The 25,985-nt window shown below is 41.3% G+C and overlaps 2 protein-coding genes across 2 annotated transcripts; both read right to left on the bottom strand.

Moving 5' to 3' along the window:
* Window positions 1–97: 97 nt before the first annotated feature.
* On the bottom strand, window positions 98–7,153 carry LOC140344888 (ethanolamine-phosphate cytidylyltransferase-like). The gene is made up of 9 exons (XM_072432084.1): window positions 7,128–7,153; window positions 6,960–7,041; window positions 6,800–6,844; window positions 5,473–5,611; window positions 4,881–4,963; window positions 4,722–4,799; window positions 4,045–4,110; window positions 2,856–2,921; window positions 98–1,244 (listed from the first exon to the last, which is right to left on the bottom strand). The coding sequence occupies exons 2-9, from the start codon at window positions 6,990–6,992 to the stop codon at window positions 1,143–1,145; spliced, it is 612 nt and encodes a 203-aa protein (XP_072288185.1). The 5' UTR covers window positions 6,993–7,041; window positions 7,128–7,153; the 3' UTR covers window positions 98–1,142.
* Window positions 7,154–16,319: 9,166 nt separating this feature from the next.
* LOC140344887 (ethanolamine-phosphate cytidylyltransferase-like) lies at window positions 16,320–25,830 on the bottom strand (the record flags this gene model as incomplete). Its single annotated transcript, XM_072432083.1, is given in 7 exon segments — window positions 16,320–19,585; window positions 21,375–21,463; window positions 23,075–23,140; window positions 24,264–24,329; window positions 24,941–25,018; window positions 25,100–25,182; window positions 25,692–25,830. Coding segments are annotated over 7 exon segments (633 nt in total), but the record flags the coding sequence as incomplete, so codon positions are not given.
* Between the last annotated feature and the right edge of the window lie 155 nt (window positions 25,831–25,985).

Below are 25,985 nucleotides of genomic sequence, written 5' to 3'. Positions count from 1 at the left end.
TCCACTCTCCTGGGAAGGTTTTTCACAAGTGTTTGAATGACAATTTGTTGGAAACAAGCCAGCCTTTTTAACACAAGGAACCCCTCCAATAACTTGTATGTCTCAGGGAACTCCTGTAATAAATACTTTATCTGCAGCTTTGGTTCATAAGTTTGAATGTAGAGAACTTATGGATTTGACACCCGGGGCTGCTCTATATCACAAAATTATTTTCAGTAGTAATATAATGAATGGAGTATTAATATTAGCTAGATAAGAAACAGTAAAAAATTGAAGTGTCTGTGTAATGTCCTCTTACAATGGTGCTCAGTGTAGTGCTCCTTAGCAATGGTCAGTGCCCTGGTACATTGGTGATCAGTGCAGTGCCCTGGTACATTGGTGATCAGTGCAGTGCCCTGGTACATTGGTGATCAGTGTTGTGCTCTCTCACAGTGGTGATCAGTGTAGTGCCCGGTTTCACTTGGGATTAGTGTAGAACCCTCTTACAATGGTGGTCAGCTTAATACCCTCCTACATGGCAGTCAAAGTAGGACCTTCTTACATGGTACCAAGGAAAGTGCTCCCTTACATTGGATGTCAGTGTAATACCCTGGTACATTGGTGGACAGTGTAGTGCAATGCCACCTTGCAACGGTAGTCAGTGTAGTGTCCTCTTACATTGGAGGTCAGCATATTGAACTAGCGGTTATGAAATGCCCCTTTACATTGGTGGTCAGTGCAGCGCATTGGTACACTGGTAATCATTGCAGTGCCCTGGTTGATCAGTGTTGTGCCCCTTTGCAGTGGCATTTCACTGATGCTCATGAGTTGCCCCTTTACATTGGTGGTCAGTGTAAAAGGCCCTCTAAGATTGCTGGACATTAGGGGAAGGGACTCTACTGGTGCACAGTGTAAAGACGACATTATTGTGAGTCGATATTTATCTGAGAGACACAAACTGCTAACTGCTTGAGAAACACCTAGCAAACTCTGGAGAACCCCAGTTGAGAAAAGCTACTATAAAATGTCATTGTATTTTGTAGCTTTATCAGTACAATTTATTGAAAACAACTGAACATAATCAATTATTGAATAAGCGCTCAGACACTTCTGGTGATATATTGAATTTAAAAATATATTTCTCATATCAATACTCTGATGCGTTACAATACAAACCTGTTCTTGATAATCCTTTGCACAATGTCGTCGGTGGTCAAGTTGTTTCCGCTGTCCACTGTGCGGAATATACCCCGGCGTTTGGGCTCCTGAAATATTAAAAAAAATAAGTTTGATTCAAGTTTGACAGCTCCAGGACATCAGTGTCCTCCCCGGCCTCTTTTAGCTGGGCGCACCACCCGGGACTTTTCAGTAACCACCCGGCTGTTTTTAGGTGGTTACTGAGTTGGGTCACAATACAGGGGCTGCCACCCACCCCCTGCTTCTTCCCACACAACTTAAATAGATTTCTGGGCTGAACACTGGACAATAGATGAAAATAACAAAAAATAAAAATGATAAAGAAGCTGTCACAAATACTAAAAATCTATCATTTACGACAGCTTTCTGCACAGATTGGTCCCTGGCACTATTAAAAAATACTACGGGTCATTTCAGACTTAAGGACTCACACACAACACTCCAAACCATTCCCATCCAAATAAATGGGGATGGTTGTGAACTATTTTGTGCACATGGTTCTCCTACATAATCTTTATTTTTCTGAACTTGCGCACATATATTTAGCCGAGCACTGGAAAGCCAAAAGCAGTCAGTTTTCTACAGAAATCGGTGCCAATTTACAGCAACTGCATGCTACAGCCAAATGAGTGACAACAATTCCGAGAGTTCCCCTTTAAGAGATTTAGCAAAGGTACAGAACGTCTAATCCAGGCAAGGAAATATTGCAAACACAACAAGCAATAAACAACCATCCAGACAGCCCAAAGGGGAAAATAACAAAAGGTTTATAAACAGAAACTAGAAGTGATATCTAAATTATTACTCCTCCAGGCTACAAATTTAAAAAGTGATGAGCTAAATAAGATGAAACGGGAACAGAGGAGAGAAAGAAAAAAAAATCTGCATTATGAATCTTTTATCATTGGCTGTTATAGTATCGCTGGAGAGATGTGAGCAAACAGAGCAAAGTATTTAATCGTGTCCATTCTCCAATCAAGAAATGATTAAAGTCCACTGCCCCAAAGCCCCCAGCGGTGAGGCTATTTTATCACTGCAAGGGTTAAATATTTATTTGGGGTAGCAATAATGTGCTCAGTTGTAGGCATGGGCATCACCCTTTACACGTATATCTATGGGCAATATTTCCCTTACCAAAAATGGGAACAGACATTCATTGTATTAGCAGGTCTTTATTGCTGCCTTGTTCTTTCCTTAGAGGTGACCCCCATTCCCATTTCCTGCCCAGGTGCCATCAGTTAAAGCGTACCTAAACTCAAAATTTTTTAGAGGTAGACAATCCTTTTATTTAAAATAAAAATTTTGTTTGTTAGTGTTTTTTTTTAAGTGCCCAAGCATCTCAGGGATGCACAGAAGGAGCTCTTTCTTCAATACGGAACAAATTGCCAATTCTAGCAAGTGCTGTGAGATCGGCAAGTTTTTCCACAATCGACGTCACCCGATCTCGCACCTGCGCAGTGCGTGATGGGGTGACGTAAAAAGAAGAACAACGCGGAAGATGAGAGGATAAGATGGCGGCACCTTTTTTTGTTTTGGGTTTACTTCCGCTTTAGGAGAAATCTCCCCAATGTGGAAACACGCAGCGATAGAAACAAAAAAGGGATTCTAACACTTCCCTGTCTTTAAATGATTTGGATGATGGCTAATCTGTAGATAAAGTTGGGCTTAGCAGCACTTACTGCATAGGGGTCAGATCCATCCTTATCTGGGAGAACTTCAGTCTTTCCATGACAAACAAGGTCCACCTGTAATCAGGATTTTATAATTAGATGGCTGGACAGAGTATAAAAAAGCAGCTTAATTTCGCTATTTATATATAAGAAATAAGGAAAGTAAAACAGTCAATGCCAATCAATCAATTCTATAGATACAGACAATACACAGAGTACAAATGAAATACCTACAAAGCTGATGACATGATAAAATAATGCTTAAGGATGAATTTCGGTTACGTCATTGAGAATGTAAAGATTTAACATGCTGCTTTATTCATAGACATGGCAATGGATTATATGATTTACACACATGGGCACACTTGGGTCACATGGTCAGCTTTCATATGGTGTATGCTCACCCAAAAATGTCATATGCCATCTCAGGGGTCAATTTATGAAAAACTGGCAATCAGATAAAAGGTCGCCACTTCTATCTGGAACACCATGGTTATCAATGATTGATCACCTGAACATAATGAACCTAAACTGGTGATCAGCAGCTCATATTACTTTAATAGAGTACTAATGTCACTGTCGTAGCAGTAAGCAGCCACTAACGCTGCACGTAAGTTGTACGCCTGCAATGCAAGTCTAGTCATTGACTTACATGTACCAGTGGTGACCCCTAGCTTGAACCTATCATTATTACTTTGTATTTAAATAGCACCGACATATTACGCAGCGCTGTACAAAGTCCATAGTCATGTCACTAACTGTCCCCTAAAAGTGCTCACAATCTAATGACCCTGCCTACATCTGTCATATGTCATTATCACTGTCTAAGGTCAATTTTGGGGAAAGGTCTACATGTTTTTGACATGTGGGAGGAAACCTATGCAAATAGAGGGAGAACATGCAAACTCCATGCAGATCGTGTCATGGCCGAACCTGGGACCTAGTGCTGCAAAAGCTAACCTCTAAGCCAACCGTGCTGCCATATCTACTACTACTTTATCACTCGTGTTAATCAGGCTGTAGGTTTATGGTGTAGGTTGCAGTAGCCTATGGCATTCACTATCAAAGTAGAGAACCCTAACCGGTGATTATTTGTGTTTCAATAACTTTTTTTTTCTTGCAATAAAGCGGTTTGCCCTTTGATAAATGAGCTGCCTAGTCTTATACCCAAATTTACTTTTGCATGAACTTGATATACCTTGAAATGATCCAGCAGGTCAGAAGTGACAGAATAGGGCGCACCGATGACAACTTCAGAAACGTACTGCCAGATAAAAAGAAGAACAGGGTGAGCTAATGCAGGAAGCAATACAGCACCACGCCAGCAACATCTGAATAAACCTCCAAGACTAAACTCTATCCTCACTGTACGATGCTGGGATATTCCCCTAAAACTGCACATTGCACACAATATGTCATCTAAGCCTGGCCAATCAACATGGCCAAAGAAAAAGAGAAGGGAAGGGAAGAAAAGAAAAAAGAATAGAAGGAAGGAAAAAAGAGAAAAGAAGAAAAGAAAAGTGAAGAGAAGAAAAGAAAAGAAAAAGAGAAAAAAAGAAAAAAGAAAAAGAGAAAAGAGAAGAAAAGGAGAAGAGAGAAAAGACAAAGGAAATAGAGAGGACAGGTGAGTATATTGAAATAATTGCGATCAGGCAGGTAAGGTTATCTTATTACAGAGACATAGCCTGCCCATTTCAGGACCTGCCTGATGACAATTTTCTATTTTTTAGCTATAGTTCCTATTTCTTTTTTTTAAGTCCACTATGACTACCCTGTACACAGGTGACAACACAGGTGTATAATTTCACTGCAGAACAAATGCTGTTGTCGTCCTGGTAAGGAAAGCAAATGGAAAACAGATAACCTGACACTCACCCTGCAAGCCAGAACACTCAGCGTCCTCTCATGTATGTTCATGATGGGGTAATTCTTCCTCTTGTACATGTTGACTTCCTGCAGGGAGATGTAGTCATAAGACAGCAAGAAAAACTATACAGAGTGTAAATCGTTATTTATGCCTCTGCTTTAACTAACCTGGTCAAAATGCAAACCGACAATAACGTACGGTCTAGATGCCAGGCTGTGAACCTTCTCCAGGAAATCTATGTGGCCGATATCTGCGAGAGACTGTTAAAGAATTTTTTTTTCATAGTATTAAGCTTATGGATTTCTTTTTTTTTCTATTTTACCTTTTTTTAATGTTTTACACATCTCCAAAAAGAACAGTTATGAGGGATTGGGACAAGTCTACAAGAGCCTCTTAATGTCAGCAGAACAGAGAAGGGGAAGAAGAAGCAGCACAAAGAATCCATGCTAATTGGAGGTGGTAGTAGAGAGATGTAGAGATGAGCTAATCAATGTGCTGCTTTTATTTTCGCTGTTCGGTTTCAATATTGGAAAGAGGACCTGTACAATGAAAGGACAACTGCAGCAGAGAAAGATCAAGTCCTTTCCTAGTTCTATATGACTGAGAACTGGATGAAAAAATCCAGGCAGCTAAACAAACTCTGACATCTCATATATGTATATAGTTTGGCTGAAGTTTAGCTTGAAAGTCAGGCATGGCAAAGCCTTTTGGGAGACGGTAACCAAGGTTGGCTCTGCACACAAAGGCATAAAAGGATACGGAAAAGATCAAATGCTCCAGCGACGTATATTATGCTATCTCCAGGTACAGGTTCTTTTCCAGAGGCAAACTGCATGATCTTCTGAGATGTCTGAAGAAACTGGGAGACCCCGGTCCATGGGCTGCGACCTCTGGCATCCTGAACAGAACAATATACATTACATGGCAGTGGGGATTTCAACATAACAATCAAAAAACACAAATAAAGGAACCTTAGGCTATATTTAGATTGGCCATGAGGTTGCGGATGTTTACTACTTCCTCATGCCAGGGAACTGTTGCCTCAGGGGACACGCTACATGAAGCTTCTCCCCATGGCAGCACTATAGAGGATGAATGGGGGATGAATGGGGGCAGAAATAAATGTACCGGTACCGCTCACTGCTGCAAGCTGTCAGACACTGGTTCCAGTGAGTGATCGGCAAGGTGCCAGCGGCAGAGAGCCGCATCGGATTGCCTGGTCTGAACCTGCCCCTTAGTTATCAGAAAGCATAAATAACTCTAAACCCAAATCTTCCTCCTTTTCTAACTTGGTGAATTGGGGAGCCTGCCCATTGGACTTGCTGGTATAAGCAGTGTTATCTCCAGCCCTATTTAGCTGAGCACACCACCAGTACCCATGCAGCTTATACTGAAGAGTTACCACCCACCAACAGCTTCTTCCAATCCAAATTTCTGGGCCCTGACACGCACCCACAACATTTTTTTTAGCCCTTTTTAGAAGACACGCTCTCCCCAACTCAATTGGGGGATGTAATCAAAACTTTCCGACACACATCTTGGTATGATGTCAGAGCCTTGGGTGGCACTTAGCCAACACCCCCCTTATTAGCTGAGCCTTGTTTCTACACTCCATGTGACCACTTCGCCCCCCCAAACAATTCATGCAAAAGTACTCTATCAAGGTGATCTGACTGCTCATTATATTACATCTTAGCCAAAGACATTGCACCCCCATCTCACTAGCCCCCTCCTTATTTTTACCCTATACCCAATCCTTCCCAGTACATGACCCCATGTTCCCCTATCCCTATGCCTTCTCCATCCCATCAAAATGTGTCAAATTTCCAGGAAGGAAATATTTATTTTCTGCTAATACTTGAATGATCATGATCTGTTATTATTCCTTCTCCATATACATACATACTCTGTAATCATATATTTTATACCCCTCTGACTCTGTACATCCGTTATATATTTTTATTGCTGTTTTGAATAATAGTTATATATAGTAATATATATACATATATATATCTATGTAATATATCTAAAGTAGATGTGATATTGACGAGTATCAGTGCTCACCCCTGTAATAGAACCTACTTACCTTCCCAAAGTTGTCTTGGTGTCGTTTATAATCTTGAGTAGCTTCCTGTAAGAGCAATAGTAAATTACTCAATTGGATGCAGGGATTTTACCACATAATGCCAAAGCCCTTTTTTAGTACAGAGAGCCTCATTCACTCACCCAAGGGGTCCAGTACTTACCACGCTGTGATGGGCCTTTGTCATGAGCAGCATACGTCCTACCAGGTCTGTGGTGGACACCCCCTGGGTGCGCTGGCATTCCCTGGAGAAAATGAGCCAAGAATAAGCAACACTTTTCATAGCATGCTGTCTGCCCATCAAGGTATACCCCCACAGACTGCTACCAACCTGTATCGCCCAGCATTCTTCACCTCCTCATAAAGAGAGATGGCAGACGCACTAGAACATTACCCAATCTCTTGTTCTGACACCTGGCCAGGGTTCATTTGTATGTCATGTCCTTGCCCATGGATTTCTTTGTAGAGCACACTGACCTGGGAGCTCTATTAATACAAATATTGGGAAGTTGTTGCAATAAGGACAGAAGGAAAAAAAAAACACAAGTCATGTTCACACATACAAAAATAGAACAGACGCAAAAACATAATACAGGTACCACTGTAAGCTTTTCCTATTTCAGTAACTAATCAAGACTCTGACATTGCTGGTCCATCATTGCTACCAGTGAGAATAAAATATATATTGAGGTCATGTACAAGCAGCTGGGAAGATGTGCCTCACGGGAATTAGTTAGCTGTCTACTTAAAATGCCACCAGGAATATAGTTGGTTTTCATGGGTAAATACCCACAAAAAACAATAAACTGACGATTTCATTGCAGCAAAGAGATTTGTTTTTGTAAAGATGTTTTATTGGGAAGGCCACCACCCTGATCATTTTATATGTTCCATAAACTATTTCTACATGGTACTTGCTTTTAGTTAGGAATAAGGAAATAGTAAAATAAGAAGTTACAGAAGACAACAGACTATATCTGAGTCTATTACAGTGGAACCTTTACAGCCGATTGTGAGTAAAGCCTCAGTAAAATGTAATCTCAAATTGCTTTTTCTTTTTTATATAAATATTGTACAGGTCGTGCAACTAGCAAGATTGTATGTTGTTGGAACTTGTGGTCAAAGGTAAGGGCCAGGATAGATCTGCAATATCATTTCAGTCCTGGCTGAGAATTTCTGATTATCACTACTAGATTGCATACAGGAATATCTGTAGATGGCATTTATCTTACTTCTGCCCACTCAGTGAAACTCATTCTTAAAAATGGTAAAGTTCCTAATCTGAGTAGTCTGGTTTCCTTTTAATACAGGACAGTAGAAACATGCAAATACTAACCCCCTGCAAATGCAAATACTAACCCCCTGCCATAGACAATAGTTTCCCATCTCTGGATTCAATTCTTTCAATCATTGACCTGAAGCAAACATGCACAATAGAAAGTGCCCCTGATCTACATGTGTTTCAGATTTCTGCCTCCGACTGCCAGGAAACTAACATTTTGACTGGGAGGACTAATCACAGCATCTTTATTCTCAATAGAGAACACATCAGGTAAACAGCTAAATACACAGATTGCTGCCCATCTGTCAAGTTTTGCTGAGCAGCACATGCGCAGTGTTTCTTGCCAGGGAAACATGGCAATCCTATCTTACTTTGCACATGCCTTAAATCATTGGATTATTGTATCCAGGAAGAGACTAAAGAATAAAGTGGCGGGACCTTGCGAGGGAACAGGGGAAAGGCGAGTATCAGGGGTTTAGTTCTGCTTTAAAGGGTTTGTCCCTTCTTCAGTTGATGACTATGAAAAAGGGAAATGGCAGACTGGTGAACTTATCTTTGGTCTTTGCTCCTTCCTTTTACCATGATCGGTATTAGATCACTCTGAGCTTTGCTTTATAGGAACTGCAAGACACTGATAAATCAGTTTGTGGTACTTGCTTTAAAAAAAAAAAACATGTTTATATGAAATCTCAAGTATCTATACCTATTACAATGTTTATCAATCCGGAGGCAGATCCATGAGATTACTTAAAACTACAGCTGTGCCTGCATTGCCTCTTACTGATTCTCCTCCATACAGATTGCAAGGGGCTTCTCATAAAAGCCAAGCAACCTTTTTGTAAAAAAAACACATAAGTTGTTGTTTTCACCTGCTGCTTGCTTAATATTTCCTTTAAAGAGAACCTGTGTTTGCTCATATAGGGTTTGCTTTAAAATGGAACTCAAGCTTTAATATTGTAGAACACTGGGCCTTGCTGCTGCCCTTCCCGTGGCAAATATTCACCTTTTATTTACCCCCATGGCTCCCTCTTACTGCCAAGAAGAAATAAAACTACCTGGATCACGCAACCCCACACCCTTTGGATCACGCGACCCCAATTCCCCTTGGATCACGCGACCCCAATTCCCCTTGGATCACGCAAGTCCCAATTCCCCTTGGATCACGCAACCCCAATTCCCCTTGGATCACGCGAGCCCAATTCCCTTTGGATCACGTGACCCGACTCCCTTTGGATCACGTGACCCCAATTCCCTTTGGATCACGCGACCCCACTCCCCTTGGATCACGCAAGCCCAATTCTCCTTAGATCACGCGAGCCCAATTTCCCTCGGATCTCGTGACCCCAATTCCCCTTGGATCACGCGAGCCCAATTCCCCTTGGATCATGCCACCCCACTCCACTTTCTCCCACTGCACTGTGTTTGGCCTTTGCTCCTGGTGACTGAACATAATGGACGGGCAAAAGGAAGAGCAATGGAATGCATTACTCAGGGCCAAATGCTATCCGGTGGGGTTACTGCAGGTCATTAGTCGTGTGTAAGCTCCTACATAGAGCTTACACAGGTTGGTTTGGACTGATCACGGCGGGGGGGGTTCTTTTAAGCGAACCTGTCCCTTTGCCCCAAGTGGGAACTTAAATCTCTAACATGAAAAAAAGACATTGGTATTGTTGATTTGCCACTTTCCTGGTGTCATGATCACGATTGTATGAGCACACCGTCTGAATCCCACCAATCCAACCACCAAGCCAGGTGAGATGGCAGCATAGGTCCCATACCCTAGGTAAGTCACACATAATCTGAGATCTGTGACTATTGTTGGTAGCAAAATAAATTGAAGCCATTTCCTTTAATAAACCAAAACCTCAAATTAAAACTAACAAACCAGCCAATAAAAGTCACCCCATGTATATGAAGATCTGCAACGAGTCTCAGATGTGTAGGGATCGGTGCTCCTAGGGACGGCCATCATTGAATCACCATTCCTCACCCACACATCCCAGGTATTGATATATTACTCTGCTTCCATCTAGATCATTAGAAAAAAATGTCTGACCTTGCAAAAGTAAGTACACCATGTCCTCGGTATTGCCCCGTTTAGCAGAAATGAGGATTTGCACACCTGACCAGCAGTTATTATTATTAATATTATTAAACAGGATTTATTTAGCCCCAACATATTATGCAGTGCTGTATATTAAATAGCAGTTGGATATTTTTGACCACCATTGCATACAAAATACCTTCAGCTGTGAGATGTTTGCAGGTTTTTTTGCATGAGCTGCTCATTTCAAAGGCATTGATTATGTCAGTCCATTTATTTTATGTGACCCATTCCCAGGCCATTATTATTGTATAGCGCTACTAGATTGTAAGCTCTTCGGGGCAGGGTCCTCTCCTCATCCTGTGTCACTGTCTGTATTCGTTTGTCATTTACAACCCCTATTTAATGTACAGCGCTGAGTAATATGTTGGCGCTATATAAATCCTGTTTATTAATATTAATAATAATATAGTGCCAACATATGCAGCGCTGTACATTAAATAGGGGTTGTAAATGACAAACAAATACAGACAGTGACACAGGAGGAGAGGACCCTGCCTCGAGGAGTTTATAATCTAAAATATCATCATTTGGCCAGATGGCCTCACATTCTCATGGAGCACACTTTGATACCATAGCTTCATAACTAACCCAGTCATTGCTGGTCCCTTTCTGCAGTATTGGCCCACCTGAGCATAATGTGATACTTTGTATAGAAATTCATAGTAAAACTGCTGAGAGAGATACCCCAAAAGTTTCAGGGAGGAAATGGTCAGCTCTTGGTCAAACTAGCCAACACATTTGATAGATTGTTATCAATTATTTTAAATAAACAGGATTTATAAAGCGCCAACATATTACTATGCGCTGTACAATAAAGCAATCATACCACGGAGGCGCCCGAACCGGTCTTCCTCAGGGGTAAGGGGAGACTTCCTCTCCATAGAACAGAATAGAAAAAATCCCCTAGTCGCTCTCTTTTCTTCTCCAATGACCTAATAATGACTTCCTCACTGATAACCTCATCACGTGCACAGCTCCAAAACTTTTCTAGAGCTGCCCCAACTCTCTGGAATGGTCTTCCTCGTAATATTCAGTTTTCTTCTACTTTCTGCTCATTTAAAAGAGCCCTCAAAACCCAACGCTTCACCCTCACCTACCCGTCTTCTTCCGTCTCCCCACCCTTCCCACCTTTCCATATCCCCCTCCTATTGTGTGATACTTCCCCACCTCTTAGATTGTAAGCTCTTCGGGGCAGGGTCCTCTCCTCCTGTATCACTGTCTGTCATTTAATGTACAGTGCTAATAATGGTGGTAATATGTTAGAGCTATATAAATACTGTTTAATCACAATAATTCATTCTACTGTCTCCAGAAACAATCACAAAAGATAATTTCCAGCTACAGAAATCTGACGTCTGTATGCAGCTTAAAGTGGAAATAAACTCAAAAGTCACCCAAAACAAAACAAAATAAATTCACACACATTCAATCCCGTAGCGCAGTCGATCAGTCCGGAGGTCTCTTCCATCGGGTCACACGTGGTCCCGGCATCCGTCTTCGGGGCGGCGCTCCAGGCCCCCCATCTTGCCCTCTCCTTTTGGGTTCTTCTTCCTACGTCAGCTGACCTAGGCACAGGATCAGGTTATGTAGATGGGAAAAAACTTGCCGATTTCACTGCGCATGTGTGAGATTGTTTTTTTTTTTCTTTTTAAAGAAAAGGCTCATGCACATGCCTGAGATGCTCCCAAGAGCGTCCCGGGATGCGTGACATAGGTTTCCCAGGGAGGCTCTGCACTCCCATTCATTTTTGATTGCCTAGGTCAGGGGTCGGCAAACTCGATCTACTCGGGCCAGATACGGCCTAGCCAGTAGTCCGTTCCAGCCTAATGCCCCCCTAATCCCAGTTGGCAGGGATCGGTACCCATAGTTCTGCATGATGTGGGGGAAAGGAGACATTCCCTCTTCTCCGTATGCATTGCGGAGGAGAGGGATTTCCCTTCAGGGACGTTCCCGGTGGGGGGCAGAGCCATCAGCACGGAACTTGAGAGAGAGTCCGAACCTAGTGTGCCTTCTTGACCTCCGAAAATGGCCTAGTAGCCAAAAAATTTTGCTGACCCCGGGTCTAGGTGATTGAAAATTGGGGGACGGTGCTGCAGCCATTTGTATGCATATTTCTGATAGTACAGAATCAAATCAAAAAGTTTATGTTGCAATTTCTCATGTCAAACACTTTTTGTTTTCAGTAAATCTAGTAAGGTTAGTTTTCCCCGTTAGCCAAAATAGTGCCACATCCCAAATATTTAACAAGAAGACAAAAGATGCCACATAGAGTGGATTTTTGGTAAGATTTTAAAGGCACGTATCCTCAAAGTAATGACCAAATCAATTTTGTGTTGATTAAAAACAATATTTTTTAACTACAATGGTATTTAATTAATAAAAAAATATACCACCAGATTCTCGTCCTTTATCATCCCTGAGGCGTTTATCAGACTGGAATCTTCTGACGTGTGTACCGAGCCAAAAGCTAGGTACACACTTCCAATGGTTCTCGCCTGTAATTGGCTCAGGGATGATATTGGGCGAGAATCTGAAGTGTGTACAGCGCTGCGGATCCACGGACGATGTATGATCGCAATGCAGGGGAAGGGCATGAGCGCACAGTGGGGGGCCGCTCGGTCTTTCTCCCCTCCCCTCTGTATAGCTCATTCATGCATCGTGCAGTGCATAGTGGTTGGAAAGGATCGTAAAAGATTCTTTCCAACGACTATAATTGAAAGTGTATATGCGGCTTTAGGGTTTGATAATATCAGTGATTTCTAGAAAGTAGCTGGTGAACAATTGTCTCACTACAATCTGTTAACAGGAAACTAAACAACAGAGGAGGTCAGACAGCTGCGTAGCTACACCGTGGGGATTTTTCAGTGTGGAAAGTTATTTCCAAATGTAATACTTATAATTAATACTATTGTTTTGAGAATTGGGCTTTAAACCTTTATTGAGCCGTAAGTTACCCTAAGTAGCCCTAATTATCTGCTTCTTGCCCTTCTTCCCTAAACTGTTTTGCTGATGATTTAAATATTTCTATTAATATTTTTTTTATTGTTAATACTGGGCTCTGGGGCAAACACATAAGTTGTTGTTTTCACCTGCTGCTTGCTTAATATTTCCTTTAAAGAGAACCTGTGTTTGCTCATATAGGGTTTGCTTTAAAATGGAACTCCAGCTTTAATATTGTAGAACACTGGGCCTTGCCCCTTCCCGTGGCATATAATCACCTTTTATTTACCCCCCCATGGCTCCCTTTTACTGCCAGGAAGAAATAAAACTACCTGGATCATGCAACCCCATTCCCCTTAGATCACGCAACCCCACACCCTTTTATTCACGTGAGCCCAATTCCCCTTGGATCACATGACCCGATTCCCCTTGGATCACAAGACCCGATTCCCCTTGGATCACGCGACCCCACTCCACTTTCTCCCACTGCACTGTGTTTGGCCTTTGCTCCTGGTGACTGAACATAATGGGGGGCAAAAGGAAGAGCAATAGGTGAAGCTGGGGATTTTGGGAATGGGGCGCTCCCAGAATGCTTTGCTCAGGGCCAAATGCTATCATCGCAGGTCATCAGTATAAGCTCCTACATCGAGCTTACACAGGGTGGTTTGGACTGACCACAAGGGGGGGATTCTTTCAAGGGAACCTATCCCTTTGTCCCAAGTGGGAACCTAAATCTCTAACATGAAAAAATAACATTGGCATTGCTGATTTGCCACTTTCCTGGTGTCATGATTGTATGAGCACACCGTCTGAACCCCACAGGCAGGACAACCAACCACCTAAGCCAGGTGAGATGGCTACAGCATAGCTCCCATACCCTAGGTAAGTCACACATAATCTGAGATCTGTGACTATTGTTGGTAGCAAAATAAATTGAAGCTATTTCCTTTATTAAACTAAAACCTCAAATTAAAACCAGCCAATAAAAGTCACCCCATGTATATGAAGATCTGCAACGAGTCTCAGATGTGTAGGGATCGGTGCTCCTAGGGACGGCCATCATTGAGTCACCATTCCTCACCCACACATCCCAGGTATTGATATATTACTCTGCTTCCATCTACATCATTAGAAAAAAATGTCTGACCTTGCAAAAGTAAGTACACCATGTCCTCCGGTATTGCCCCGTTTAGCAGAAATGAGGATTTTGCACACCTGACCACCAGTTGGATATTTTTGACCACCATTGCATACAAAATACCTTCAGCTGTGAGATGTTTGCAGGTTTTTTTGCATGAGCTGCCCCTTTCAAAGGCATTGATTATGTCAGTCCATTTATTCTATGTGAGCCATTCCTGGGCCATTATTATTGTATAGCGCTACTAGATTGTAAGCTCTTCAGGTCAGGGTCCTCTCCTGCTGTGTCACTGTCTGTATTCGTTTGTCATTTACAACCCCTATTTAATGTACAGCGCTGCATAATATGTTAGCGCTATATAAATATAAAATGTTTATTAATATTAATAATAATATTAATAAAATTAATATAGTGCCAACATATTACGCAGCGCTGTACATTAAATAGGGGTTGCAATGACAAACGAATACAGACAGTGACACAGGAGGAGAGGACCCTGCCCCGAGGAGCTTACAATCTACAATATCATGTTTGAAAAATCAATGTTTGCCAGACAGCCCCACATTCTGCTCGAGCACCCTTTGATACCATGAAGACTTTATAGCTGACCCAGTCATCGCTGGTCCCTTTCTGCAGTATTGGCCCACCTGAGCACAATGTGATACTTTGTATAGAAAAAGTTTCAGGGAGGAAATGGTCAGCTCTTGGTCAAACTAGCCAACACATTTGATAGATTGTTATCATTATTTTACATAAACAGAATTTATATAAAGCGCCAACATATTACTATGCGCTGTACAATAAAGCAATCATACCACGGAGGCGCCCGAACCGGTCTTCCTCAGGGGTAAGGGGAGACTTACCCCAATGTGGGACACTTGTGGGAGCGGTGCAATAGACTTCCCAGAAATTGTTTTAGCTGGGTGGGGAAGAAGCTGTAACCGGGTGGACAAAAAGTGGAAAGGTAAGACACAAAGCAATATAAGTATAGTATAAATTTAGCATAAAATAACTATAGTTCCACCCCCACGGCTGATGGCTCACTCTACCCAAAGCCCTGCCAGAGCAATTGTCTGATGAAAGCCAGGTGGGTACTGAAAAGTGCTGGGTGGTGAACCCAGATAAAAGGGGCTGGGGAAAACACTGATAGGAAATATGTGCTTTATCACGTTGCCAGCTGCAATGTTGGACCTACTTGCTTTAACAATTTCCATACCTGAGACGTGAACCAGAAAAAAATATGCAGGGTATTGCATTGAAGTATAGTGAGAGGTCCCTAGCTGTATTGATTTTCCTTGATATAACGTATCAAAGCCAAAGGGTCCAATACAACTGTCAGGTAATTGGCATTTTGAGGATAAACAATAACAGCCTGCAGGTTTAAAGCTGAAAAATGGCTAAAAGCAAAAATTAAACATATATGTAAACTGTTTAGCTGCCAAAGATTTTTATTTCTGTCCATCCAGTTCTGAAGTTTGAACAGCAATAACAGACAGAACAGCTAGTCTTGTGACCTGACTTTCCTCTGCTGCAGTTAAGCAAAATAACTTGGTCACCTCCCATCCCTAGCCTGTAATTGGACAATTTATGGGCTGGTAAGCTAACCCCTTAGATTCTCCAATTCTGCCTATATGATCCTCCTCTGTACTGTCCAAAAAACACTGGCAGGTTACTGACCCCAAAAAACTGACAAAAAAAGTTTTTGCTCCTAATTATGTTGTGGACATTAGACCGGGAGTTCCTCTAAAGTCTTGTGTTGAAAACCTCATTGTTAGCACACTCTCAGGTGCACAGCAAACTACTGCTAAGTGTCCAGGAGTGGCAATCCGCAATGCAAGGCAACGCATTTGCATGCGTTGTCTATGCATTTGCAGGATGGTTCAGAGAAGACCTGCACGTCACAATGTTTCTTTCGTAAATCGGTTGATCTTAGCCACTTCCCTGGTAAAAAAAACCCTGTTGATAAACAGCCTTCAAGCTTAAGTTAAAAGTTTTGTACATTTTGCAAAACATTCAAATCGATCATGCATCATTCACACACAAACAGGACGACAGGTAAAACAATTAAAACTCTTTAATTTAAAACATTTAGAGATAAGACAAAGACCATCAATATCCATCATATAGACAGAAAAGGCTGTTGTAATGAGTTGTGAGGTTTTGGTAATAAACATGGAAAACAAGAAAAATTGTCCACTGGAAATGTATTCTTTTTTTTTGTTCCATGGTCAGCCTATCCGCTTTATTATCGGTCCTGATGGAGGTGTTATATGATGTAGTAGTATAAGGCTAAGCTACGGTGGCAAGCATAAAATTGTACTGCAAAACAAAGAACAGAACTGGCCAGCCGATGTTGGCCAAACCTCTGCCTAGCCCATATTTGCAGCTTATCTTACATCCGACATGTTCTGTCCTTAGGGTCAGGTCTGTATTGGGTTGTCAAATAGGTACTGCAAGAAATCCAGATACAGCCTATGCCTCTATCATTCTTCTTGGAACAAATGCCCCTACTGATACGAGGTAAAAAAACTTAAACAGAACACAAAATTTGGAAAATAAAAAAAGACTGTGCGCCTCTCATCAACCTGATTCTCCTTTTTCCTTATCCCCATTAATAAAATGGAAAACAGAATCTGGTTGTTACAAGCAACACATTTATTTGTATAGTGTTATTTGTTGCTGTTTCTGCCCCTATTGGCTGTTGCTGTAAACAGGCAGTGCTACTTAAAGAGACCCCGCAGATCACAGGTATCGGACACTCCAAAAAGTGACAAAAATGTGATGGGAGGCAGCAAACGATCTGCAGAGACACAAGCCACCCCCGCGACTAAATTACTTGTTATACTTGCTGGGTGGTACCATTGTTTTTAAGACTGACAGGGTCCCTTTAATATGTACCCACACTGTGGGCATCTGAGGAGTTGCAAAATAAATATTCAACAAACGTTTAACAGACGAAGATATAACTGTTATCTACAACGCTCCCCCTACACTGGAAACCGTCCTCTCTAGAACAATTATACAACGAAGAAGAAGATATGAACAAGTATTGTTAAGTATGGTTCCAACTACGGCAGACAGATGGAACGCTAGGGTGCTCATACATTGACAATTGCAAAATATTCAAATATACACAGTTAAATTGACAATGGGATATAAAACCAAAATTACTTTATTTGAAAAAAACAAGAGTTTGTTCAAAGTATAACACTCATGTAGGCCTCCTAATGGAAGAACTCCAACTTCAACGCATTTCGCAGAAACTGAGTCCGTTGTGACAGTGAGTGTTGTACTTTGAACAAACTCTTGGTATTATTTTATGTTTTATTATGTGATTTTCAAATAAAGTGTAATTTTCTTTTTATATCCCATTGTCAAATTTAACATTTGACCTTAAAAGTCCCCAAATTGGGTTTTCCTAAGGGAAAGCTGGCTGTTTCCTGTGGTTACGATATATTGGGATGTGGTCTGGGATGATTAAGTCCTGAAGGTTGCATACTATTGCGAATTGCAGAATATTATTCAATCTGCTGATAATAAACTCCTGAAACAAGCCGTGTACAGCCAGGTATATGCAAAACTGAGCTCTGCTCTGCTAAAGTTAGATAAACCAGCTGTGCAGGAGTTAAAAAAAAAAAAAGTACGTTTCTATACGGAAAAGGGACAGACCTTGGGCATTTATATTTAGAGTTTTGTGGCCCTTGAAACGTCTCCTGTGCAGCAAAAACTATATAGTATTGTATAAAACCAGTACAGCTGAGCAAATAAAAACTTGTGCTTCATAAAAGATATGCATATGTAACCATTCACCTTATAAAATTTGCACAATTGTGCACATAAAAACAAGGATGGGGGGTGGAGGGCATGCTTTGCAGGTGAAAGGATTAACAAATAGTTCCCCAACAGCAAAGATTGATCACAAGCTGGCAAAAAATATCATCAGTTATACGTAAAACTGGGGAAAAAAAAAACAAAAGTTGTTTCTGATCGATGACCAGTAATCACCGGACACTAAATGGCCAGAAAAAAATTATCTGCTCTCATTGGCAGGACTTAATCCCGTATTAGATGCCATGAAAACTTAAATCACGCAGGAACTAAAACCAAGAAGCAGCAAATATGTATGGAAAATGAAAAATATTGTTAAAGAGAACCAGTCACTTCTTACAAACACAGCTGTTACATTTTCTAATATGTTCTGCCTACACTTAAAGAGACCCTGTCACCTAGACCAAGCAGGACACAAGGTGTATTTAAAGCCTACACATTTATATTCACCTGCAAAGTGTTCCGCCATTTTTACAGCTGCTATGAAATACCCAGCGCCTTCGGATATGTGGGAGCATAGGACTTCATCATATAACTGTCTGTCTTTTGCAACCTCTATTTAATGTACAGCGCTGCGTAATATGTTGGCGCTATATAAATCCTGTTTATTAAAAATAATAATAATGCAGTCCTCACTGACCAGCGGCCAAGTGCTCAGAACAAATACGGTCATATAATAGGGGGGTGACAGCATTGATCCCTGCAAGCTAGAACACAAGTGCATGTTTGGTATTTGTTGGCTTTGATGAAAGAAGAAGCACTGTAAAAGTATTTCCGAGCCAGAAAGGGGAAAACATTAAAGAGACCCTGTCTCCTTGCTCTGAATAGATAAGGTTTAGGAAAGGAAAGGGTGATCAGTGGCTTAAAGTCAATATCAGGGTTGCAGTGATGCAGGAGGGGTGTCCTACAATGGACCCTGTATGCCATCTACAGCCAAGGTCCCACATCTACTGTGTATGTACAGAAAGTTCAGGAACAGCAATGAACTATATAAGTTGCATCAACCTAAAGGAGTAAGCAAGTAGTTTTACAAAAATGTCAATTAAAAAGTGACAGATCCTATTAAAACATCAAGCCAACACTTTTCTGATGTATGAGCACCTTAGCTAGTTTCATCCCTGTGCATTAAAGATGGATTCTTTTATAGGCAATGATAGATTTGGTGTCAGGTGGGTTCCCTGAACTAAAATCAGTGTCGTTCCACCCCCTGAAGAAGCCTGGCTTCGATTTGTCATTACACTGCCCGTGTGAGGTGATGGGTGCCGTGTCGGTAAATGGATGCCGGAAGTTGGAGGAGGACTGTTGGAGGAGTGTGTAGTATTATTGTTCGTGAATTAGAAGATGGATAATATTGCGTATATAAGAGGGTTGAGGGGGGCTTTTTAGTTTTCTTGCCCCTCTACAATCCTCTCCTGTTTCTGCTGAGCCTCCAACACCTCCAACACCGCTAGCTCCTTTGCCTCCTTCTTCTGATTACGAGCTTCATACTCCAACCTACAGAAATTTTTAAAGGAGATTTATTAGCAACTTATACAGGAAAAATGCAGAAATATTTCTAGGTGTACAGAAAAGAAGGGCAGGGAGTGCAGAGGTCCGATGCTTAGGATAGGTGCAAAGATCAATAGGTGCCCGCCTATGTGCAGGAATCATGTTCCACCATATCTGCGGTAAAAGTATTTAAATACCAAACATGAGGCTATATCCCACCTCTTAGATTGTAAGCTCTTCAGGACAGGGTGCTCCCCTCCTCCCGTGTCACTTTCTGTCATTTTCTACCCCTATTCATTGTACAGTGTTGCATAATATGTTGGCGCTATATAAAGTGTTTATTGATAATAATTTGTAGATTTATTAAAATATAAAAAACAATTTGTCAGTTTTCTTCTCCATGTATACAACTAACAGGTAGAGGTAGTTTAGCAGAACTCATTATTCTCCAGGCAATTTAAAGCAGAACTCTAGTGGTAGGAATATATTTGGCTGTGGGGTAAAATGGTACCACAGGGTAACAAAGGGACCAAATGTTTGTAAATAGCTGACCATCACACTATATGAGTTCTTGGGCACTTTATTCCAGGACCATGGGCATTAATATGGAGCCGTTCTCCTTTTTTTAGTATGGGAAGCCTCCACTCTCCTGGGAAGGTTTTTCACAAGTGTTTGAATGACAATTTGTTGGAAACAAGCCAGCCTTTTTAACACAAGGAACCCCTCCAATAACTTTTATGTCTCAGGGAACTCCTGTAATAAATACTTTATCTGCAGCTTTGGTTCATAAGTTTGAATGTAGAGAACTTATGGATTTGACACCCGGGGCTGCTCTATATCACAAAATTATTTTCAGTAGTAATATAATGAATGGAGTATTAATATTAGCTAGATAAGAAACAGTAAAAAATTGAAGTGTCTGTGTAATGTCCTCTTACAATGGTGCTCAGTGTAGTGCTCCTTAGCAATGGTCAGTGCCCTGGTACATTGGTGATCAGTGCAGTGCCCTGGTACATTGGTGATCAGTGCAGTGCCCTGGTACATTGGTGATCAGTGTTGTGCTCTCTCACAGTGGTGATCAGTGTAGTGCCCGGTTTCACTTGGGATTAGTGTAGAACCCTCTTACAATGGTGGTCAGCTTAATACCCTCCTACATGGCAGTCAAAGTAGGACCTTCTTACATGGTACCAAGGAAAGTGCTCCCTTACATTGGATGTCAGTGTAATACCCTGGTACATTGGTGGACAGTGTAGTGCAATGCCACCTTGCAACGGTAGTCAGTGTAGTGTCCTCTTACATTGGAGGTCAGCATATTGAACTAGCGGTTATGAAATGCCCCTTTACATTGGTGGTCAGTGCAGCGCATTGGTACACTGGTAATCATTGCAGTGCCCTGGTTGATCAGTGTTGTGCCCCTTTGCAGTGGCATTTCACTGATGCTCATGAGTTGCCCCTTTACATTGGTGGTCAGTGTAAAAGGCCCTCTAAGATTGCTGGACATTAGGGGAAGGGACTCTACTGGTGCACAGTGTAAAGACGACATTATTGTGAGTCGATATTTATCTGAGAGACACAAACTGCTAACTGCTTGAGAAACACCTAGCAAACTCTGGAGAACCCCAGTTGAGAAAAGCTACTATAAAATGTCATTGTATTTTGTAGCTTTATCAGTACAATTTATTGAAAACAACTGAACATAATCAATTATTGAATAAGCGCTCAGACACTTCTGGTGATATATTGAATTTAAAAATATATTTCTCATATCAATACTCTGATGCGTTACAATACAAACCTGTTCTTGATAATCCTTTGCACAATGTCGTCGGTGGTCAAGTTGTTTCCGCTGTCCACTGTGCGGAATATACCCCGGCGTTTGGGCTCCTGAAATATTAAAAAAAATAAGTTTGATTCAAGTTTGACAGCTCCAGGACATCAGTGTCCTCCCCGGCCTCTTTTAGCTGGGCGCACCACCCGGGACTTTTCAGTAACCACCCGGCTGTTTTTAGGTGGTTACTGAGTTGGGTCACAATACAGGGGCTGCCACCCACCCCCTGCTTCTTCCCACACAACTTAAATAGATTTCTGGGCTGAACACTGGACAATAGGTGAAAATAACAAAAAATAAAAATGATAAAGAAGCTGTCACAAATACTAAAAATCTATCATTTACGACAGCTTTCTGCACAGATTGGTCCCTGGCACTATTAAAAAATACTACGGGTCATTTCAGACTTAAGGACTCACACACAACACTCCAAACCATTCCCATCCAAATAAATGGGGATGGTTGTGAACTATTTTGTGCACATGGTTCTCCTACATAATCTTTATTTTTCTGAACTTGCGCACATATATTTAGCCGAGCACTGGAAAGCCAAAAGCAGTCAGTTTTCTACAGAAATCGGTGCCAATTTACAGCAACTGCATGCTACAGCCAAATGAGTGACAACAATTCCGAGAGTTCCCCTTTAAGAGATTTAGCAAAGGTACAGAACGTCTAATCCAGGCAAGGAAATATTGCAAACACAACAAGCAATAAACAACCATCCAGACAGCCCAAAGGGGAAAATAACAAAAGGTTTATAAACAGAAACTAGAAGTGATATCTAAATTATTACTCCTCCAGGCTACAAATTTAAAAAGTGATGAGCTAAATAAGATGAAACGGGAACAGAGGAGAGAAAGAAAAAAAAATCTGCATTATGAATCTTTTATCATTGGCTGTTATAGTATCGCTGGAGAGATGTGAGCAAACAGAGCAAAGTATTTAATCGTGTCCATTCTCCAATCAAGAAATGATTAAAGTCCACTGCCCCAAAGCCCCCAGCGGTGAGGCTATTTTATCACTGCAAGGGTTAAATATTTATTTGGGGTAGCAATAATGTGCTCAGTTGTAGGCATGGGCATCACCCTTTACACGTATATCTATGGGCAATATTTCCCTTACCAAAAATGGGAACAGACATTCATTGTATTAGCAGGTCTTTATTGCTGCCTTGTTCTTTCCTTAGAGGTGACCCCCATTCCCATTTCCTGCCCAGGTGCCATCAGTTAAAGCGTACCTAAACTCAAAATTTTTTAGAGGTAGACAATCCTTTTATTTAAAATAAAAATTTTGTTTGTTAGTGTTTTTTTTTAAGTGCCCAAGCATCTCAGGGATGCACAGAAGGAGCTCTTTCTTCAATACGGAACAAATTGCCAATTCTAGCAAGTGCTGTGAGATCGGCAAGTTTTTCCACAATCGACGTCACCCGATCTCGCACCTGCGCAGTGCGTGATGGGGTGACGTAAAAAGAAGAACAACGCGGAAGATGAGAGGATAAGATGGCGGCACCTTTTTTTGTTTTGGGTTTACTTCCGCTTTAGGAGAAATCTCCCCAATGTGGAAACACGCAGCGATAGAAACAAAAAAGGGATTCTAACACTTCCCTGTCTTTAAATGATTTGGATGATGGCTAATCTGTAGATAAAGTTGGGCTTAGCAGCACTTACTGCATAGGGGTCAGATCCATCCTTATCTGGGAGAACTTCAGTCTTTCCATGACAAACAAGGTCCACCTGTAATCAGGATTTTATAATTAGATGGCTGGACAGAGTATAAAAAAGCAGCTTAATTTCGCTATTTATATATAAGAAATAAGGAAAGTAAAACAGTCAATGCCAATCAATCAATTCTATAGATACAGACAATACACAGAGTACAAATGAAATACCTACAAAGCTGATGACATGATAAAATAATGCTTAAGGATGAATCTCGGTTACGTCATTGAGAATGTAAAGATATAACATGCTGCTTTATTCATAGACATGGCAATGGATTATATGATTTACACACATGGGCACACTTGGGTCACATGGTCAGCTTTCATATGGTGTATGCTCACCCAAAAATGTCATATGCCATCTCAGGGGTCAATTTATGAAAAACTGGCAATCAGATAAAAGGTCGCCACTTCTATCTGGAACACCATGGTTATCAATGATTGATCACCTGAACATAATGAACCTAAACTGGTGATCAGCAGCTCATATTACTTTAATAGAGTACTAATGTCACTGTCGTAGCAGTAAGCAGCCACTAACGCTGCACGTAAGTTGTACGCCTGCAATGCAAGTCTAGTCATTGACTTACATGTACCAGTGGTGACCCCTAGCTTGAACCTATCATTATTACTTTGTATTTAAATAGCACCGACATATTACGCAGCGCTGTACAAAGTCCATAGTCATGTCACTAACTGTCCCCTAAAAGTGCTCACAATCTAATGACCCTGCCTACATCTGTCATATGTCATTATCACTGTCTAAGGTCAATTTTGGGGAAAGGTCTACATGTTTTTGACATGTGGGAGGAAACCTATGCAAATAGAGGGAGAACATGCAAACTCCATGCAGATCGTGTCATGGCCGAACCTGGGACCTAGTGCTGCAAAAGCTAACCTCTAAGCCAACCGTGCTGCCATATCTACTACTACTTTATCACTCGTGTTAATCAGGCTGTAGGTTTATGGTGTAGGTTGCAGTAGCCTATGGCATTCACTATCAAAGTAGAGAACCCTAACCGGTGATTATTTGTGTTTCAATAACTTTTTTTTTCTTGCAATAAAGCGGTTTGCCCTTTGATAAATGAGCTGCCTAGTCTTATACCCAAATTTACTTTTGCATGAACTTGATATACCTTGAAATGATCCAGCAGGTCAGAAGTGACAGAATAGGGCGCACCGATGACAACTTCAGAAACGTACTGCCAGGTAAAAAGAAGAACAGGGTGAGCTAATGCAGGAAGCAATACAGCACCACGCCAGCAACATCTGAATAAACCTCCAAGACTAAACTCTATCCTCACTGTACGATGCTGGGATATTCCCCTAAAACTGCACATTGCACACAATATGTCATCTAAGCCTGGCCAATCAACATGGCCAAAGAAAAAGAGAAGGGAAGGGAAGAAAAGAAAAAAGAATAGAAGGAAGGAAAAAAGAGAAAAGAAGAAAAGAAAAGTGAAGAGAAGAAAAGAAAAGAAAAAGAGAAAAAAAGAAAAAAGAAAAAGAGAAAAGAGAAGAAAAGGAGAAGAGAGAAAAGACAAAGGAAATAGAGAGGACAGGTGAGTATATTGAAATAATTGCGATCAGGCAGGTAAGGTTATCTTATTACAGGGACATTGCCTGCCCATTTCAGGACCTGCCTGATGACAATTTTCTATTTTTTAGCTATAGTTCCTATTTCTTTTTTTTAAGTCCACTATGACTACCCTGTACACAGGTGACAACACAGGTGTATAATTTCACTGCAGAACAAATGCTGTTGTCGTCCTGGTAAGGAAAGCAAATGGAAAACAGATAACCTGACACTCACCCTGCAAGCCAGAACACTCAGCGTCCTCTCATGTATGTTCATGATGGGGTAATTCTTCCTCTTGTACATGTTGACTTCCTGCAGGGAGATGTAGTCATAAGACAGCAAGAAAAACTATACAGAGTGTAAATCGTTATTTATGCCTCTGCTTTAACTAACCTGGTCAAAATGCAAACCGACAATAACGTACGGTCTAGATGCCAGGCTGTGAACCTTCTCCAGGAAATCTATGTGGCCGATATCTGCGAGAGACTGTTAAAGAATTTTTTTTTCATAGTATTAAGCTTATGGATTTCTTTTTTTTTCTATTTTACCTTTTTTTAATGTTTTACACATCTCCAAAAAGAACAGTTATGAGGGATTGGGACAAGTCTACAAGAGCCTCTTAATGTCAGCAGAACAGAGAAGGGGAAGAAGAAGCAGCACAAAGAATCCATGCTAATTGGAGGTGGTAGTAGAGTGATGTAGAGATGAGCTAATCAATGTGCTGCTTTTATTTTCGCTGTTCGGTTTCAATATTGGAAAGAGGACCTGTACAATGAAAGGACAACTGCAGCAGAGAAAGATCAAGTCCTTTCCTAGTTCTATATGACTGAGAACTGGATGAAAAAATCCAGGCAGCTAAACAAACTCTGACATCTCATATATGTATATAGTTTGGCTGAAGTTTAGCTTGAAAGTCAGGCATGGCAAAGCCTTTTGGGAGACGGTAACCAAGGTTGGCTCTGCACACAAAGGCATAAAAGGATACGGAAAAGATCAAATGCTCCAGCGACGTATATTATGCTATCTCCAGGTACAGGTTCTTTTCCAGAGGCAAACTGCATGATCTTCTGAGATGTCTGAAGAAACTGGGAGACCCCGGTCCATGGGCTGCGACCTCTGGCATCCTGAACAGAACAATATACATTACATGGCAGTGGGGATTTCAACATAACAATCAAAAAACACAAATAAAGGAACCTTAGGCTATATTTAGATTGGCCATGAGGTTGCGGATGTTTACTACTTCCTCATGCCAGGGAACTGTTGCCTCAGGGGACAC

This window comes from Pyxicephalus adspersus, unplaced genomic scaffold (assembly GCF_032062135.1).
Source record: "Pyxicephalus adspersus unplaced genomic scaffold, UCB_Pads_2.0 Sca128, whole genome shotgun sequence".
In the NCBI taxonomy this organism is placed as follows: domain Eukaryota; kingdom Metazoa; phylum Chordata; class Amphibia; order Anura; family Pyxicephalidae; genus Pyxicephalus; species Pyxicephalus adspersus.
Note: the sequence above shows the minus strand (reverse complement) of the source record. Positions and strands in the feature narration are given on the sequence as shown.